At 36.2% G+C, this 19,024-nt stretch overlaps 1 protein-coding gene and 1 long non-coding RNA gene across 3 annotated transcripts; one reads left to right on the top strand and one right to left on the bottom strand.

Moving 5' to 3' along the window:
• Positions 1–236: 236 nt before the first annotated feature.
• On the bottom strand, positions 237–17,694 carry abhd2b (abhydrolase domain containing 2, acylglycerol lipase b). Of its 2 annotated transcripts, none has more exons than XM_028449662.1 (11): positions 17,341–17,694; positions 15,519–15,567; positions 13,058–13,310; positions 12,073–12,248; positions 10,060–10,227; positions 8,930–9,113; positions 7,092–7,184; positions 5,055–5,156; positions 4,902–4,971; positions 3,889–3,973; positions 237–1,403 (listed from the first exon to the last, which is right to left on the bottom strand). In XM_028449662.1, coding segments are annotated over exons 2-11 (1,287 nt in total). In that variant the 5' UTR covers positions 15,520–15,567; positions 17,341–17,694; the 3' UTR covers positions 237–1,248. The 2 variants fall into 2 exon arrangements, with proteins under 2 accessions (XP_028305463.1, XP_028305464.1); XM_028449663.1 differs by having other exon boundaries at positions 1,249–1,403; positions 13,058–13,291.
• Positions 3,560–8,320, top strand: LOC114464973 (uncharacterized). Its single transcript, XR_003674273.1, has 3 exons — positions 3,560–3,681; positions 3,849–4,008; positions 7,133–8,320. It is a non-coding gene; the product is annotated as an uncharacterized LOC114464973 (long non-coding RNA).
• Positions 17,695–19,024: the final 1,330 nt, after the last annotated feature.

The raw sequence follows: 19,024 nt of genomic DNA, 5'->3' as shown, positions 1-19,024 counted from the left end.
ATATTTATTAAAGGCAGAGAAAGTAGAGAAAGTGCATGAAAACAGTAAATTAAGACACATTGCACATTAATATTCAGCTGATGGAAGCTTACTTTTCATATTATTCCTGCATAAAAAAACAGATTAATATTAGCAGTAAGGCTACATCAGTCACTGCTTGGATGTTACATCATACATCAAAGTGACCTAACACCATTTTTAACCATGTAAAGCAAGTCCTCTGCGCATTAATTAGCTTTTTTTTTTTTTTTTTTTTTTTATTTAAACAAAAAAAATTTAAGTCCCCAACATTCATCCTTCTGATTGACAAATGATCAGTCGATACAAGAAAACTTTTCAAGCTGTTTAGGATTCATCCATCAAAACTTTAAGTTGGTCTGAACAAAATAAAAAAAGAAAGAAAATAAATAAATTGTACATAATAACGTGAAGGAGGTGTGGTTAGTACTGCTGTTCGACAGCTGCAGGATTGTGGGTTTGCGTCTCTGCCATACCGAGTGGCGTTTGCATGTTCTCAGCACTCATGCGTGGGTTTGCTTTCCAAAAACGTTGACGCTAACTGCTGAACCCGATGTGTGTCGCTAAAAACACATGAACAAAATGAAAGGTGTAACATTCAAATCTTCCAATAAAATAACAGTCATAGTCACTGTTTTTGCATAACTGCTGTAAAGAACAGTATAATATTACAAACATCTCACATTCTTTGCATGTTATTCAAAGTGATGGTGGCTGCTCTGTGGGGAGATCATACATCTCCTGCATAACTTCTACAAATTCCCATCACCACAGTGGCAGTACATTTTATTTAAAGGCACTTAAGTCTGTCAGATTCCCACATGTAAAGTAGGACCAAATAAATCAACCATAAAGCAACATTTCCTCTCTGACTGATGTCAGAAGTTACACATGTTGTACACCTTAGTTTCCACATGAGCAGCAGAAGGAACACTAAGCCACTGACGCTTAGACAAAAGAAAGAAAAGGCAATAATCACGGGGTAACATTACACCCACAGCTACAGTAATATCAGCTAACGGTTAGTTTTCCTTCTGTAAGGTAAGGCCATGAGGCCACAAGGCCACTTATTCACCCCAGGAGTGTGTGTGTGTGTGTGTGTGTGTGTGTGTGTGTGTGTGTGTGTGTGTGTGTGTGTGTGTGTGTCACTGGCTGATTGTCAGTGCTGTAATGTGCACTGTGTGCAGGCAAAGGTTTGTGTCAGGCTGGCTAAAGCTAAAGCTAAACTGATCACTTCTTCTTCTCCCAGTGGCAGATGGCGTCGGTGTACTCCACGATGGCCTTGTCCATCCACGTGAGGGGCTGAGGGAACAGCATGGCCCCCTCAAAGAAGCCCAGGTGGCCCCCGTGCTGAGTCAGGGTAAACATCACGTTGGGTTTCTTCTCTAAAGGGGGAGAATTTTCATCACACAGATTACTCGTAGGGCTGGGCGATACGGACCAAAACGCACACCTCAATATTTTCTCTCAAAATGGCGATATACGATATAATACGGTGGCCATAAAAGCTCACAACTCAGCACAAAAACAAAGAGCACACAAACACAAACCCCACAACACAACATGAAAGCTCACAACACAAAACAAAAGCAGTCCGGTAAAAATCCACAAAGAAGAGTAACGTTAACGTTGGTACAATGAAATAATCCACAAAGAAGACTGACGTTAATGTTAGTACATGAAATAATCCACAAAGAGGAGTGACGATAACGCTGATACATAAAAAATCCAAAAAGAGTTAAATTAACGTTGGTACATTAAAAAAATCCACATTTTCTGTATATCCTTATCTATGATCGCTTACTTTTTAATGGGATTTTATATTATTAATATTATAATGATCTGTCTTTCATTTTGCCGATAATCTTGTATTGCTGAGGGTTTTTGTGAATTCTTGTTGTTAATGAAAAAGTAAATGAACAAAAATGAAAAAGAATTGCTTTTCATGCTGTTCTGAGAAGTAGAGAAAGCAGTGTCTTCTAAAATGAGCATTTTAATAAAAAATAAAACATTAAAAAAAAAATATATATATATCGATATAGACAATATTGTGATTTTCTCTATCACCAAAATAGAAAACTTGATATATCTTGAATCTGGATATGATGCAAAGGCCTAATTGCTAGCTTCTTATATACAGTAAACACTGGCTTTAGTATTCTCTGTAGGAAAATGTATTTTTGAATATTCAAAAAACACCATTGGTCTTTGTCAAATGAAATCAAAGGATTTATTTGCTCCTACGATGTTGCAATTAAAGCACTTCCTGTCATCAGTGTAAGAAACATTATTTGACTCTCTGAGTCACAGAGTGACGTGGAGCTCCAGTTAAAATAGATCAGTGACTGACTGTGATGCAGACACAGGCCAAGATGTGCCGGCACACAAATATACCAACACGCTTTGGGTTTCCCTACACCGCTAACTCCACCCCCTCCTGTGAACCAGCCCATTAGTTTATGGTTTACGCCTTTTACCTCCTCTGAGCCACTATATTATGTCTAATAGGCCTCATAGGAGACATCCTGGCCTTTTTAATGACATTGCATGTATTGGAATGCGACAATGGGAACTTTTTGACATGTTTAGATGAAACAGAGAATGCAGAAAAAAGTCAATGCATGGAAAAAAGGAGAGGCAAATCAAAAGTTAATGTATAGATATTTTAACCTTATTAAAGATTTAGATTATATTACATAGACTTTATTAATCCATTGGGAAGGCTCCATCAGGGAAATTATATTTCCAGCATCATTACAGAAAGAAAAGAAAAGCAGCACTGCAGGGTTAAAGTAATATATAAATACAGAATATACAAGAAGAAACTAGAATGTACAGAAATAAATAATAAATAAGCAAACAAGGTTGGTGCTACAACCTTTTATTAATGTTTTTTTTAATTAATTTATTAATATTTATTAATGATAAATATATCCAATATTAAAATGAAACTTTTATTTTGATTTTTCAGTATTTCGACAAAACATCTGTTGATTTATTTATTGCGTTATTTTTCATTTAAAGATGCGTCATTGATATCGTGCAGTAAAACCCCTTGGTAGTCATGGCATTTAGAATAAAATTAGTATTATACATTTCAAGTTATGAGGTGTTGTTTTAGCTTCAAAGAGGCAGGAAATTAAGAATTAAAAATAAATAAAAAATAAATTGGAAGATATTTTTTGTCCCTTAGTTCTCAGGATGATAATCTTAAACTGTGTGTGTGTGTGTGTATTTCAGCCTCTTGTCTCTAGTGGTGTGTATAATTAATTTTCTGTCATATCTAATCAAATCCACAAACAAAATTTTATCTATTTTATTGATACTGTGTGATTGATGATTATCAGGAAATAACCGATGGCGTGAATTGCTGTGAATTCCCGTTTCCTTGAAGAGGGCACACATTTAGAATTTCACATGTCAATGGCTGAGGTCTTATTACACACTGATTTACACACAGAGGGGCCGCTGCAAGACTACACACACTCACACAGGCACACACACACACAGTTCTCTATATATAAGCCGGATCACATGGCCCTGAAAAATTCAACAAGGCCGCCTGGGCTTGGCCGTGCATGAGCGGATAGATGTGATAACACTTTAACACTTAAGATGGAGGCTCCAGTGTCCCACTCTGGACTACAGGAACAACAACACCCGGTTTGTGCTAATCTGAGATACGTTTAACTATCCAAGTCACTGCCTCACATTTATGCATAATCTGGCTCAGCACCTACTAGCCCTAATAATGCTGAACAAGAAGTTAAAAAGTTTCTACTAAATACTGATGATCCAACACTAACTTCCTCCTTTCCCTTGTTTTACAGTGAATCTACTGAAAGGTGAAGTTTGGTGAACACGGCTGACCTGCGAGTGTGCGTGGAACATCCAGTAGCGACTGATGAATCAGAGGATCGTCTGAGGAGTTTAGAAGGAGGAGGGGGACGGTCACCTACAGATGGAGGGAAAAGAGAAGGGATAAAAAAAGTAATGCGGCAGCTAACTTAAAGAGATTTTTTTAAATGTAACACACCAAAATGTGACGTTAGATGATTTCTTAAAGAGGTTTAGAGCAGAGGTGTCAAACGTACAAAAATCCACAGGAGGATCTGGACCACAAGAAATTATCGAGCGCCACATGTCATTTGGTACACAATTTAGCCAAAAATGCCTCCAAAAACCTTGTCCCACTGGCCAAAATTGCCCCCAAGTTTTTTTTTGTCAACAACTTATTATAAGCGATGTCTGTCTTCTTCTTTTTCTAATAGCTACTGTACTACTTGCAAACTTCTCTGAAAAAGAAAGGTTTGGCAGAAGCTACTGTGCATTTTAATCTCTAAAAATAATCAAGCTGGAACTACATTTTTTCCATGGCCCCCATTTTTTAGACTACAGGGGCCAAAATTGCCCCCATAATATTTTTTTAATTTCATATCTCGATTTGCCAGATGTGAGAAATTTATCACATCAACTGCAATATATACTTTGTTTGAGTAAAATCAATTACAAAACAATGTTCTTTTGTCGCCTCCTGACCTTATACATCTAAAATATCTTCTTCAAACAGTAGAAAAGTGGACACAGAAGGTAGAATGTTTGAAGAACAAAAGGACCTGTGTGCTTAGTGTGTGTGCAGCACATTGTTGTGCACAGGATTAGCAGAGAGATGTGGAAAAGTGTGTGCATTAAAGATGAAAAAGTAACTATACATTTAAAAAAAACAAAAAACTCATGCAACCCCTTTAAAAAAATTATGGACTGTATTTAAGCCATCTATGCATTTTGGTTCTCTGAGCTGTTGTCACAATATAAATAATAATAATAATAATAATCATCTAAGCGCTTTACAGAGTCATTGGTGATGTTAGCTGCTGTCTTACTTTATGGATGAAGTGCACGCAGCTTTCCTTCTCATAGTACTCGCCCAGGGAGTTGTAGCCGTGGAATTTTCTGCATTAACAACAGTGTGACGTCAGCGACAAAAACAAACAGCAGCCGAGCCTTGTTTTCAGAGTCAAAAGTCGACCTTTTACCTCATGATGCTATCATCAATCTGCATCAGAGAGGTGGCGGCACACAGTCGGCTCACATCTGCCTCGGTGATGGAACTGCAGCTCATTCCCAGCAAAGTGTCCCTGTTAAACATGTAGAACAACAAACAAAGTAGAGGCTTTAATAAGTACATAAGAAACCAGAAGATAAAGCACCAACAACAAGGATAAGCCATCCAGGCTAGCTCGTCTGTGAGCAGAGCAAATTGCGATTCATAATTTGCAAGAATGCATCACAAAAGAAGCAAAATCAACAACAATGATTGGTATTTCTAACATTTATTTATTGATTTAAACCACTTCTATGTTTGAGATAGCCTTTGCTGGGAATAGCTGTAAAATTATTCTTTGGGCCATTCATGTAGATACTGTTATACACACACGATGTACAAAATGTGGAGAAAAGCTAATCTGAAACCATTCCCTGCCTATAGTTAGGCTTTAATTACCCCACAAAAATCTCAACAACAGAAACGCTGACCATCAGAATCAAACCCAGCATTTTCCCTTCATTTATCCCCGACATGGGCAACAAGGGGGTAATTTTGTTTGTCCAACGCGTATATGCACAAAATGACTCCAAATATACTAAAAATGACAGGAAAATACACAAAATGATAACATAGATACACAGAATTACAGTAAAACATACAAAACAAATACAAAAATACACAGAATGACAGTAAAATACACAAAATGACAACCAAAATACACAAAACAACAGAAAACTATACAAAATGACAACAAAAATAGACAATAATCTTTGTTCTTTCCTGTAATAATGCTCAAATTGGTCATTTTTCAAAATGTTGAAATGGATATTGATAATAAGGACCTTGAAATAGACAATCACACCTTTGTTGATCCTGCTGTGTTAACTATTGTCCATCTGTGATCTATCCTGTTGAGAATACAATCCCATGTTTGCACAGATAGGACACTCCTCTCTCCGCTGCAGGTGAGTGAGTCTCCTATAGTTTTAATTATTGATGGGATGATTTGAATGTAACACTATGTATGAATAAGAAGGGACAAAAGTGCAAATTTGCTAACTTTTTATTTGCTTAAACTGTTAATAGCAGTGTTTGTTGACACAAGGCGAGTCGAGGTAACTTTCCTCTTTTCTGCAGCAGAGTTCAGGAAATGCAGCTCTTAAAATCTAAGGCCTAACTGTAAACTGTATATTGATATATTCTGGGTCTGTCAGGACAGGCACTGGGTGACGCATCTCCTCCTCTCTCCTTTTAATTAATTAATCGAAACATAAATTAACAACCCTGCACCAGTTCAAAAAAACCTGACAGTAAAATCAGAAAGAAGCGTAAAAGGCATGAAAAAAAAACATTAACAGCAATAAGTGAACTGAGATGTAGGGCTTATTTTTGGGTAAAAACAAAGCGTGTGGAATGACTAAATCAAAATAAACAAACCTAAAATCTGCACTGTTAATACTGTTTATTTATAGGCTAAGTTTAGAGTTTTTAAAATAATTTAGTAGATTTTCTTCAGCGTGATACCCCAGGTTATAACTCCTGGTAAGTAAATATGTTTGAGAAGCAAACTTTACATAATTTGTCAAGTCTTTTTCCAAAATGTCGGAAACTAAATATTTACTAATTAATGCTAATTACTGTATTACACTTATTAGTCTGTGATGAGTTTCAAAAGTGTGTTTCAAGCATAAAAAAAGGGAACATTTGCTATTGTGTGTCCTGCACTTCCTGTTTACTCAACGATCACAGAGAACATATTGCAAGATGTACAATCTAACTGCAAACTAGCAGATAGTGATACAAGTCGGGTCCTGGAGAGCCCCTGTCCTGCATCTATTAGTGCTGCCCTATAAAGGCTGGGTCATGCATGATGACACCATCGTTAGATTCAGGCGTCTCCTGTCCTGCATCTAAAACATGCAGGACAGGAGCCCTCCAGGACCAGAGTAGAGCAATTGTGTACATTTCATTTCCTGCGCTGTGCTTCATGTTGTGTAGCAGCCAAAGAGTTAATGTGTGACTTCACCTGTGTGACAGAATCAGCTTCTTCATTTTGTCTGCCAACAGAAAGTTGTAGAGGCGCCGGCACTGGTCCCACTGAAGGAATGTTTCCTGAGCCCTAAACACACACCCCAGCAAGAAGAGGAAAGCAAAAACACACAGAGCTCACATTACAAAAAACTACTGAAACATCTTTCCTATGCAGTGAAAACGTCAAGGTTTTTGTCCATTGTTTAACATTTCCCTTTTTTTCACTTGCAGGACTTTTTGCTCTTCTTTAACCTGCATTAACACGGGAACAGCCTCCAACTTAAGCCACTAAGAAATAATGTTACCACCTTGATTTGGCTTAGTTTGTGTTCACGATGCACTTTTTAAATCAGTCCAGACCGACAGGAAAACCTAGTCAGTAACCAGATCTGCTTGTTTTTATGTACTAAAACTCAGCGAGCGAAGGGTGGTAAAAAAAACAACTCGTGCCTCGTTTATTATTTGTGACAAAGTCTTAGTAGCTGCATTTCCATTATCCTTGGAAATAAGCAAAATCTAAATTCCAGAATAAAAACTGGTAATGGAAACACATGAATTTCGAAAAAAAAAAAAACCAACTGATATTCGAAATTGAAATGTGTCGCAAAAGAGCCACGGAAACACTTTCCGCAATTAAACGTCTCAGGATGTGAGGTACCTGGTCACGTGACCACTTCTCTCCGAGAAAACATGGCGCGGTACGTGTAAACAGAAGAGGAGACCGGTGTTTACCTCGTACTGAGATCGATTAGGAGCATGCACACTATCGGAAAATGAATTTTTCATAGTTCCGCTGTAATTTTTGCTACTTCCGCCGTGCTGAGTGAGTGACAATCTCAGTCAACAACTTGAGTAAAGTAATAGTGTCTCATGCAGAAATCTAAATACGAATAAGAATATTTTATTTTCCAAAAAAACACAATTATAATATACATTGCAATAAATGACAGTTAACCTAATGTAAGTTTACAATAATAATCTGTTGTATTCATATAAATTAGCAATCTGATCATGACAATTATATATATTTTTTATCGACGGTCGACTGATGTGATGTTTTAAGCATTCTCTGCATGACATTGCGAATGAGATTGTAAGAGAATCTCAGTACGGAGGTAAACTCGGTCCGTGACACCGGGACATTTCTTAGCGTTATACTTAAAAATTATTGGTGCCACGTTAGACGCGAAACAACAAAGGAATACAGAGTTTTATAAGGTGGTTTTGAGCGTCCATCTTCCTGTGGCTTCCTGAGTTACGAGGCTCCTGCCCAAAACAGGCTTCAATGGAAACACATTCAAAGCGCAATTATACTTTGTCAACATTTAGAAACATTGCTTTTATTTTGCGAAAATCTGCTAGTGTCAGCTGGTGGAAGTCAGTCACCAGCTCAAATAGACACTAGTTTCACAAAAACACCAAACTCCAACCTGCTCATCATGTTACGCTGTGAAATTACAGACAGTGCCAACAATTACTCAGTCTCTCATGTAATATGTTATTAAAGTAAGTTGCATAGTTCCTGCTTGTGATACATCTCAGTAAATGTGTCCTTAAGGAAGCATTTTCCATCATGTACATGATGAAAAGAGCAATTAAATTGTAGCTGTATTAGTTTCCACTGCTAAATACTTCCTGGTTTTATTAGGCAGGTAATTTGCAGTTTGCAGGGAAAAACAGGAGCTTTTCCTCAGTAACATGGAAAGTCACTGTAATGCTACATTATTTTACAGGTAGTGCCTATATTTAGGAAGAATCTAAAACCAACTAATAATCACGACTCCTTTGTCTAACCCCCGTCTTTGTGTTGGTGTGTTTGCTTAGTCAACCAACCTGAGAGCACTGTAACCCTGACAGACGCTCACGCAGCATAGCACGCGCTCCTGGTTGGACCTGTTTTCACCCAGGAACTTACACACAATGTTTCCACCCAGACTGAAGCCCACGATTATGAGCTGTGTCTGTGGGAAGGCTTGTTTCACAAAGCTCACCATGGCTTCAAACTCCCAGGTACAACCTGAGTGAGAGAAACACATCATCAACATCTTTAAAAACAACGGAAACATCAAATGATGAGCTGAAAAGGAGCAAAACTGTGTAACTCTCTACCCGCACATCTAAAATTAGAGACTAGTGACAATGCTTTGTTCACATAATAGTTTTACCTGGTTTCTTGCTTACCCGTGTTGCCTCTGCCCTATAACTAATGACTGTATTTAACTTTGAATATTGCTTTTCTTTTTGTATTGTTTTGTGCAGTGCATATTTCCTCTTTACTTTCTTATTATTTCTGTTACTTTTAACCTTTTTAAAAGCCTCCTGTGGACAGGTGTTGTAAATTTTGAGTGCCAACACACTCAAAACAATACATCTGGGTTAGCAATGTAACTGTGATGTTCATAACAAATAAAGAGAATCAATCAATCAGTTTCCTGTCTTTCTACTGCCTTCCTTCCTGTCTTTTTAAACTCATTTAAAGCTTCACTCCTTCCTGTCTTTCAACTTCCTTTCAAGCGTCCTCCATTACCGTCTTTCAAATGACACTGACATGAACAAAATAAACAAAGATTGATTAAAACTCATAATATTGTTAATCAAGAACTGAACAGAAGAAAAAAAGCTCAAACCAAATTTAATCAATTTGAAAAGTCAAATTGTTTAGCAGCAGGTTCAAATTGGACAAACTTAACATTATTTGTAAAGATTTTTAACTCACTCACAAAAATGTGAAAAAATTGGCTTTGTTTTGAATGAAAAATTAAATTTGAGTTAAAATCTTTTCCTTCCTGTCTTTTTAATTATTTTCCTAACCTTCCTTCAACAAAATCAAAGCACAAACTATATGTTTTGTGACCAGGAAAACATGTCCAACCAATGAGTTGTGTTCCAAGGTATGATGTTTACATCAGTTTACAGGATGAATAATAACCTGATGTGTCTTTAATGTACAGGCTGCTATTTACCACAGGTGAACATGCGTGGCGAGGTGAGCTCCAAATTGGGCAAGGCTCCAAGGTGGTTGAGGACGGCACAGCGGTAACCCTGTCGCTGGGAGTAATCCACAAAGGTCCGAATGTAGTTCTGCTCGCTATGGTTACCAATCCCAGGACAGATCACCATAGTAATGTCATCTATAGCACAAACACAGGGAAAACATGTGTGTCTCAGCAGAGAAAAAAGAGTGGAGTGGTGGAGTCAAGGGTGGGTTCAAAGTGGATGTTCTACATGTGTGTGCGCCACTGAAGAAGACTGGCAGTTGACAGTCGAAACATAGCAGGAGATCAAAGTCAATTTCTGAGAAGAAAAGTTGTCTGAATAAATTAAACCATAACATATTAAAAAAGAAGACTAAAACAACTTTCTGGAATTTATACGCATAAGTCAAGTTCACATCAAAGCGATCAGCAGATGCCTCTGAAAAAGACTGGCAGTTGACAGTCAAAACATGTCAGGAGATCAAAGTCAATTTCTGAGAAAAAACAGCTGTCTGAATAAATGAAACGTAACATGTTATTCAAAAACAACTTTCTGGAATTATTACGTGAAAGTCAAGGTTACATCAAAGCAATCAGCAGACGCTTCTGAAGAAGACTGGCAATTGACAGTCGAAACATGTCAGGATATCAAGGTAAATTTCCATATTATTAAAAAAGAAGACAAAAATAACTTTGTGGAATTATCACGCAGACGTCAAGGTTACATCAAAGCAATCAGCAGACGCCCATGAAGAAGACTGGCAGTTGACAGTCGAAACATGTCAGGAGGAGATCAAGGTATAATTCCTGAGAAAAGGTTGTCTGAATAAATTAAACCTAAACACATTATTCAATTCAATTAATTTCAACTTTATTTATATAGCACAAAATACAACAAAGTAATCTCAAAGTGCTGACAAAAACAACTTTCTGAAATTATTACGAGGAAGTCAAGGTCACATCAAAGCGACCAGCAGACGCCTATGAAGGAGACTGGCAGTTGACAGTCAAAATATGTCAGGAGATCAAAGTCAATTTCTATTGAACATATTCAAAAAGAAGACAAAAACAACTTTCGGGAATTATTACACATATGATTGACAGCTGAGATGTACTGCATCTTTCTTTGAGTTGGTTCATCAGAGCTCGTGCCCCTTGTGTGTTATGAACTATGAGCTTCTTGTTACACCAGGCTGATGTGCTCATGGCATCAATTAAATTATGATTACAGTGACTAGAATTTTTTCCATTTACAATTAAATTATGACTACAGTGACTAGAATTTTTTCCATTTACAATTAAATTACAATTATTTTGTATCCTCAGAAAGTCAATTACAATTACGTTCTCAATTACTAAAGTACAACAACAATAAATCACAATTACTGAGCCTTAAATAAATAACGTAATAAAAGTTAACCTTCCTCTTGTGTTAGCTTTCTGTTAGCATCTCTTGTGATAACGGGTCCTACATCAGCTGTAAAATACACTAAAAACAAATATCTATCATCTAATTCTTTCCCATCTATTGGTTAGCTTGTTAGGCTTCCTAATCAATGAAAATATAGGTCTTAATATTTTTGGTGTGGGAGTCAAAGCATTTTTTTGTCAGTTTACCCCTAGATTTCATTGTTTTTTTAAAGGTAAAATGTGGGAAAGCTTGATATGAGACATATTCTAATAATTGTTAATGACATATGTGTAGAACTGTACATAGAACTGTAACATGGTACATGGTAACTATAATTGATAATTTTTATAAAAGTTTCATGGCAATTCCAATTACAAAGTAAATTATCTAAATTCCATTACAATTATGACATCAACAGATTTTTAAAATTATAACAGAATTATAATTAATTATCAATAACAATTATAAATGATCCCAACCCTGACACAAGCATTAGGAGTAAAACACAAACAGCCATTAGAAAGTCAGACAGGTAGATAGTATGTACTGTACGTGTGCTGTGGATGCTAATGTTAATGCTCATGTCTGACCTCCTGTGCTGTGAGCTGCCAGGGCTTCAAAGATGTCAAAGGTCGCCGTCGCTCCGTCATGCATGGGGAGGAACTTGCGTACACCGCTCAGCGTTGGAGTGTTGATTCGTCCCATCTTTCCATAGAGAGCGGTTTGGAAGTGACCACTCTTCCCCCACAACAAGGGTGGAATGTATCTATGGGGGGGGAAAAGACAAGCGTCTCATTGTTAAACTCAGCTGTGGCTCTAACGCAGATTAAGAAGATTCCCACGCTGACGACTATAGTCTGAAGGCAACGCTCCATCACTCTGACCAGCTCTGCCTGAGGAGCAGGGTTGGGGTCAATTATAATTGTAACCGTGTAATATGTTATTAATTTAAATTTTTATGTCATAATTGAAAAACATCTGTTGCTGTTGTAATCGTAATTGAATTGTAATTGAGTTCAGATAATTGACTGTGTAATTGAAATGGAAATTCTGTAAAAACTAATTTACAATTCAATTAAACTTTAACAATTATTAAAATATGTTTCAAATCAGGTTTACCTGTTAGTTTTCTTTGTCTTTCTTTTTTTTTTTTTTAATTATGGCTATACTGACAAAAAAAATTGTAATTGACTTTCAGGGCAAAAATAATCATTGCAATTTACAATGTAATTGGAAAAAATGCTGGTCACCGTAATCGTAACTGTGCTGTAATTGAACAAGGATAATTGAAGATGTAATTGTAACTGAAAAATGTAATTGACCCCAACCCTGCCTCATGATTAGCCAATTAAAATTTGTCCTTTCTGCCCATTTTCACACTTAATATCTGTAACTGTAACAGCTGTAACTTCATAACCACACTGCTCTCTTATGTATAATGTCAATGTGTTACTACAAATAATGAGAAACTTGTGGTGAAAATTACGTAAAATAAAGATAGCATTCTAGCATCCACCCAAACTGAGGACTGAAGCACAAACATCCGTCCTCGATAGTAACAATAGTAGTTCTCACTCTGCACTCAGCATGGGGCAGGACTTCAACAGGAATCTGCTGAGGGGCGTGTCCTGGCAGACGACCTCTGGCGGTTCGGTGGTACTCTTTAGATTCAGACATCGGACGAGAACGTAGAGAACTGTCGCCACCGCTGCCAGCTTCACACCATCAAACATGGCTGGAAGCTCGTGCCCGAAGGTGTGCACGTCGCTGCTCTCCATGGTGGTCATTGTGTGTGTGAGAGAAGGCTCGCTGTGTGCAAAACAAGTCACTGGGACATCAAGGAGCTTTTACTATAAAGTACTAACACACAAACCTATTACACATTTTTCATTTCTTGTTGTTTAAAGTAACATAAGACTGTAAAAAGTTAAATATCTGTATATTAAAAAAAAATCCTGTTGCGTATTACTAACAAACAAAGGCTAGTAGGTATCAACTGTGCAAACAAATGCAGTTACTTAAAAAAAAAAAAACCCAACGGTGGTTGGGGTCAATTATAATTGTGTAATTGATTACAATTATGGTGCAATTATAATTGTAATTTTAAAAATCTGTCGCTGTCGTAATCATAATTAAATTGTAATTGAGCTTAAATTATTGACTTTGTAACTGTAATTGCTATGAAAATTCCATAAAAATTGTTAATTGTAATTTAATGTAAAACTGGGGAACCATGTTACAGTTCTCCACATATGTAGTTAACAATTATTTGAATATTTTTCATCTCAAGCTTTACCATATTTTACCATTTAAAAAGATTTAAATCGAGAAGTATACTGACACAAAAAAGCTCAGACGCCTACATTAAAAATCTTAAAACCTATATTTTCATTGATTATGAAGCCTAACAAGGCAACCATTAGACAGGAAAGAAATTAGATGATAGATATTTGTTCTTAGTGTATTTTACAGCTGATTTAGGAGCCGTTATCATAAGAGATGCTAACAGGAAGGTTAACTTTTTTAAGTTATTTATTTCAGGCGCAGTAATTGTGATTAATTGTAATTGAACTTTAGTAATTGAGAACATAATTGGAATTTATTTTCTGAAGATACAAAATAATTGTAATATAATTGTAATTGGAAAAAATGCTGGTAACTGTGATCATAATTGAACATGAATAATGGAAGACGCGATAGTAACTGAAAAATGTAATTGACCCCAACAATGAAAGCAGCCACTAAAGAGATCAAAACACTTATTCCTTCATTGATCTAATATATTTAATGTCAGGACATGAAGCTCTGCAGGCATCCAGGTAATCTATTGGGAGATTGTCTTCCATATTTGAGCTTTTAGTTGGTTTGGTTGGTAAAGACATTTAGAGTATTATGCTGGTAATGAAGCCTCTTGTGTTGAATCATGTGTGCTGGGGTCAATCCCTCTCATTTCAAACCCTGTTGCGGATCTTTTTTGTTTGGGTTCCGTCTCTATTTCTGATTCTGAGGGTTTGTTATTTGTTGGAAAGTAGGGGTGGGAACCTCTGGGTACCTCACAATACAATACGCGATACAAAGCTCACGATATGACGATACTGCGATTATCGATATACTGGTCAGAAATCAATCTACGATAATCTATGACATAACAAGAAAATATATATCTCTGAAAGACAATAAATTGAAAAAGTGTCCTATGAACAGTGACACTATTTTAGTGCAACATTTCTGTAAATAAGTGTCAACATACCAATGTAAATGAATAAGTATCTCCAATAGTGCTTTCTGTAAACAAATAATAGGGTCTTTCTTACCAGTGACATCATTATAGTGCAATATTACAGTAAACAATATATTGGTTCCTTCAATAAACAGTGACTAAATTTCTGTGAAGACGTACCAGCACATTTTAGTGAAAAAGCAGAAAAGGTTTTGAAAAAAATCAAAAAGAAAAAAAATCGATACTTAGCGGTAGCATATCGATAATCGATCGTGTGGGAAAAATATCGCGATATATTGCCATATCGAGATATTGTCACACTCCTATTGGAAAGCAGCTTAGTTTGGTCCCAGTTTCTGTCTGCGGTTCAGGACTCCCTGTATGTGTCTCAACACATCACACACAGTCTAATCTGTGTGTGGTGTGTGAACTCATTTACTCATACACTTTCTGTCCTGGTTACACCCAGGTGGGTCTAATTTTTCCATTTACCTCCCTGCAATATTTAAGACGTGCTTAAAGACTTATTCTTGCTGAGTCATGATCATTCAGTCCCAATGCATGTCGGTGAGCAATACGTTTCTAGTCGGTCTTTAGTTGGATCATTTTCAGCACGTTCATGTACCCTCGACTCGTACTAAATGTGGTTAAAGTTTGGTTTGTAAATCATTACTTATGTTAACCGGGGATGGTCATGAACAAGCACAAAGACAAGCTTTTACAGGACTTAAAAGTGCATATATCGTCTAAAAACTATTCAAACTATTAGAAGAATGCAGGCATGAGAGAGAGAGAGAGAGAAAAACTCTAACTCACTGTAAGTGTCACACAGTGAACAGCCTTCTTAGTGAATCCTTAGTCAGAGCTGGAAAAACACAATCAGAGCACAGACATTACTGAATAATACTCATATTACAATATAGAAAGACAGCATCTAGCAGGGAAACACACACACGTAACACACTGTTGTTCAAACACAGAGGTGGACAACTGTGATCAAGGCAGGGGCCACAAAAATTAGAATTTCTGATGTGAGGGCCACATCAAATAGATAGGCTTTATTTCAGACTCTATATCATAAACAGAAAACATATACAAACCACAGAAGGAAAAAAAGAATATCAAGATTCATGACAACATTTAGAATAATGACCAATCTGAGCGGGGGAAAACAAGAGGTCTGTGTATTTTTGTCATCATTTTGTGTTTTTCAGACATTTTTCTTATTGCTTTGTGCATTTTTGTTGTTGTTTTGTGTGTTTTTCTGACATTTTTGCTATCATTTTGTCTATTTTTGTTGTTGTTTTGCCTACATTTTTAGAGTTGTTTTGTGTGTTTTCATTGATTTGTTTGTTTTTCTGACATTTTTGCGAGTCTATTTTTGTTCTTGTTTTGTGTGTTTTTCTGACATTTTTGCTGTTGTTTTGTGCGTTTATGTTGTTTTGTGTGTTTTCATTGATTTGTGTGTTTTTCTGACATTTTTGCGAGTCTATTTTTGTTCTTGTTTTGTGTGTTTTTCTGACATTTTTGCTGTTGTTTTGTGCGTTTATGTTGTTTTGTGTGTTTTTCTGACATTTTTGCTATCATTTAGTCTATTTTTGTTGTGTTGTGTGTTTTCCTGACATTTTTGCTGTTGTTTTGTGCATTTATGTTGTCATTATGTGTGTTTTTGCTGTTGCCTTGTATGTTCTTGGAGTCGTTTTGTGTATTTTTTGTTGTCGTTTTAAATATATTTCCGTCTTTCTGTACATTCTTGTTATTTTGTGTGTTATGGAGTCCTTTATGTGTATTTGCGTTGTAGTTTTGGATATTTTTTTAGTTATTTATTTGTAGTCATCTTGTGTGTTGTAATTTTTGTTGTCTTTTCTGTGTAATTTTCCCTCATTTTGTGCATTTACTTTGGAATTCCACACAAAATTCGGAGCACCAGTTGCCCATTTCTGTTCTAACACATTACCAGAGCCTTCAGAGTAAATGTAGAAAGAAGTTATTTCCTTCTTTGGTCTCCAAGGGTGGGCCCCCAAAAGTCAGTCAGCCAGTCCATTTTACCTTTACCTTGTACCCTGTTGTCTTGTGCTTTTATTTTGAAATAAACTTTTTCATGCAGCAGAGATCCAGACATCCTGTTCATGTTTGCCAACTTTTAGTAAACCATAGCCTCTAGCATCACTTCTTGTTTCATCGTTAACTTTCGTTTCAAGTTGGACTAAAAGTGCACGTTCCTTCTTAACAGTTTCACTGCCTCATTGTGTCAAATAATGAGCAAAATGCAAACATAAAAAAAAAACCAAAAAAAAAAAAAAACCTGTAAGTGTCTCACAGTGAAACCATAATCAGAGCTGGAAAAACACAGACTTTACCGAATAATAAAGACAGCGTGACACCGCATGGCATGTAACACGCCCTATTGTTCTAACACATGATTCCAGGGCACATAGACACAGTAAGAGTATAAAAATGTATTTATTTCTCTGATCTAAACTCGCAGCCACAAGTTTCCCAGTTTTTTTTCTTTTCTTACGTCACTGAGGTATTACAGTTTGTGGGGCGGCCGAGGTAAAACTTCAGACTTTTACCAAACTCTTTACATACACCAAACACTCCTGACACACTCTGTGGGTGAAGTCCCCGGTCTTACCATGATGTTGGAGGGTCTTAATCCTGCTTTCTCCTCCTGGTTTGAAGGGTCTGAGGTGGAGAAACACCGTCTGTTTACAGCCGAGCAGTTCAATGACCAGCAGACAACCGACGCTGCGTTCAAGGACCCTCACAAGGCTCCGACAATTAAACAGTTACCAACTAAAGTCACTAACATTCGTGAATAATCCAAATACATCTCTCCTATACAACTCTACTTAAGATTTTTAAGTTTTCTACTCCTTCACATTATTTGCGTGTTGTTTTTAGTGAACATATATGTTTATCAAGAGTGGCGTGCCACTGGCATTTACAGTTTTCCTACCTGTTCGGAAGGCAGCATAGCTAACTGATGTGTAGCGTACTTCCTACTTACAGGAAAATGGTAATGAGCAGTAAATCCTGGGGTGTGTAATAACTGCTTCCCAAATAGAAAATAGACTAACCAGAAAAGTTTTTTTTTTTTTTTTTTTTTTTTTTTAAGCAGCTGTCACAGATACTGAATTAAAATCTAATTGAAATAACTAGTGTGGCAGCAATTTAACAATACAAATGATATAAAAAATAATTACATGTGAATTTAATAAATGTACATATTTATCAGTTTTAAGTAGATGAAGTACTTACATTTAGTAACGATAGTTCACTGCATTGTAATCCGATGTATGCAATGAATATGTTTGACACAAGAGGGAGCCCTTTGGTAACTCACTAATTACAGTATAAGAGGGTAATTATGGAGGTAGATTTGTGGCTATTTTATTTGTTTTAAAATAAAAAAAAGTCATTTAAAACAGTTGCTTCAATAATAAATAAATAAATCTATTTAAAATGCAAATAAGTATTTGACACCCAAAAAAGTCTTTTTTTCCCCTGTATGAAAAGGTGTTTTTTTTGTATTATTATTGGAGGGAAGGTTTTAATTGAAAATATTTTTTTTTGATTGACACACATTGTTTGATTAATAAAGCCACAAATATACCACCATGGTGCACAGGTAATGCTTTTCCTTGAGATTATTATTTTTTTTCTTCCTCCACTTCCGTTCAAAACCAGAAGCAGAAACACGTGACTGATGAGTTTCACTAATCAGAGATGGGGGAAGGAAAAATGCTTGGTAATAAAAAGGTTAAGCAGCACAGGTTTATAATTAACTGCCCACAGTTGCAAATTGTTTGAATGTAAATGAATAAATTGCATAATTGTTGCCCACAAATAAAATACTCATATAGTATAATATAGAATAAGTCACTTTAAAAAAAAAACAAAAACATTCATGATATTTTTACATATATTTATAAAACATACACACAGTAAAAGTATTAAAAAATACTAGTTTATAATACCAATGATGATTTTCTTTTTCAAGGGTAGTCGTTTAAAAGTAAAGTTTTTCACAAAGGCAGAAATATCTAATTGATATGTAGTGTTTTTTTCTTGAATCTATTGACCAATTGTTAAACATAACACCAGAACCTGTTTTAAAGACACATGATAAAACCCTAATCAGCTTGGTAAAAATAAAAGACTGCATTAGGATTACATTCTCTACCCACAGCCATTTTCACTTCTGTGGTGTTTCTTTGGAAGTAAAACTTGTCAACAGATGACAAACCTAAAAACAGCAGCTGACTGACATACACACACTGACTGACATAGCAGAGATATAACTTTTCTTCAAAGGA

This window comes from Gouania willdenowi, chromosome 6 (assembly GCF_900634775.1).
Source record: "Gouania willdenowi chromosome 6, fGouWil2.1, whole genome shotgun sequence".
Taxonomy (NCBI): Eukaryota; Metazoa; Chordata; class Actinopteri; order Blenniiformes; family Gobiesocidae; genus Gouania; species Gouania willdenowi.
This window is presented reverse-complemented; position numbering and strand designations above follow the sequence as displayed.

Bases quoted from the DNA above. Each gene is read 5' to 3' on its own strand.
- abhd2b (XM_028449662.1), bottom strand. The intron at 10,228-12,072 runs GTCAGACATGAG...TTTGTGCTATAG, and splicing joins GGCAGCTCACAGCACAGGAG to ATGACATTACTATGGTGATC. The intron at 7,185-8,929 runs GTTGGTTGACTA...GTGTGTGTTTAG, and splicing joins CAGGGTTACAGTGCTCTCAG to GGCTCAGGAAACATTCCTTC.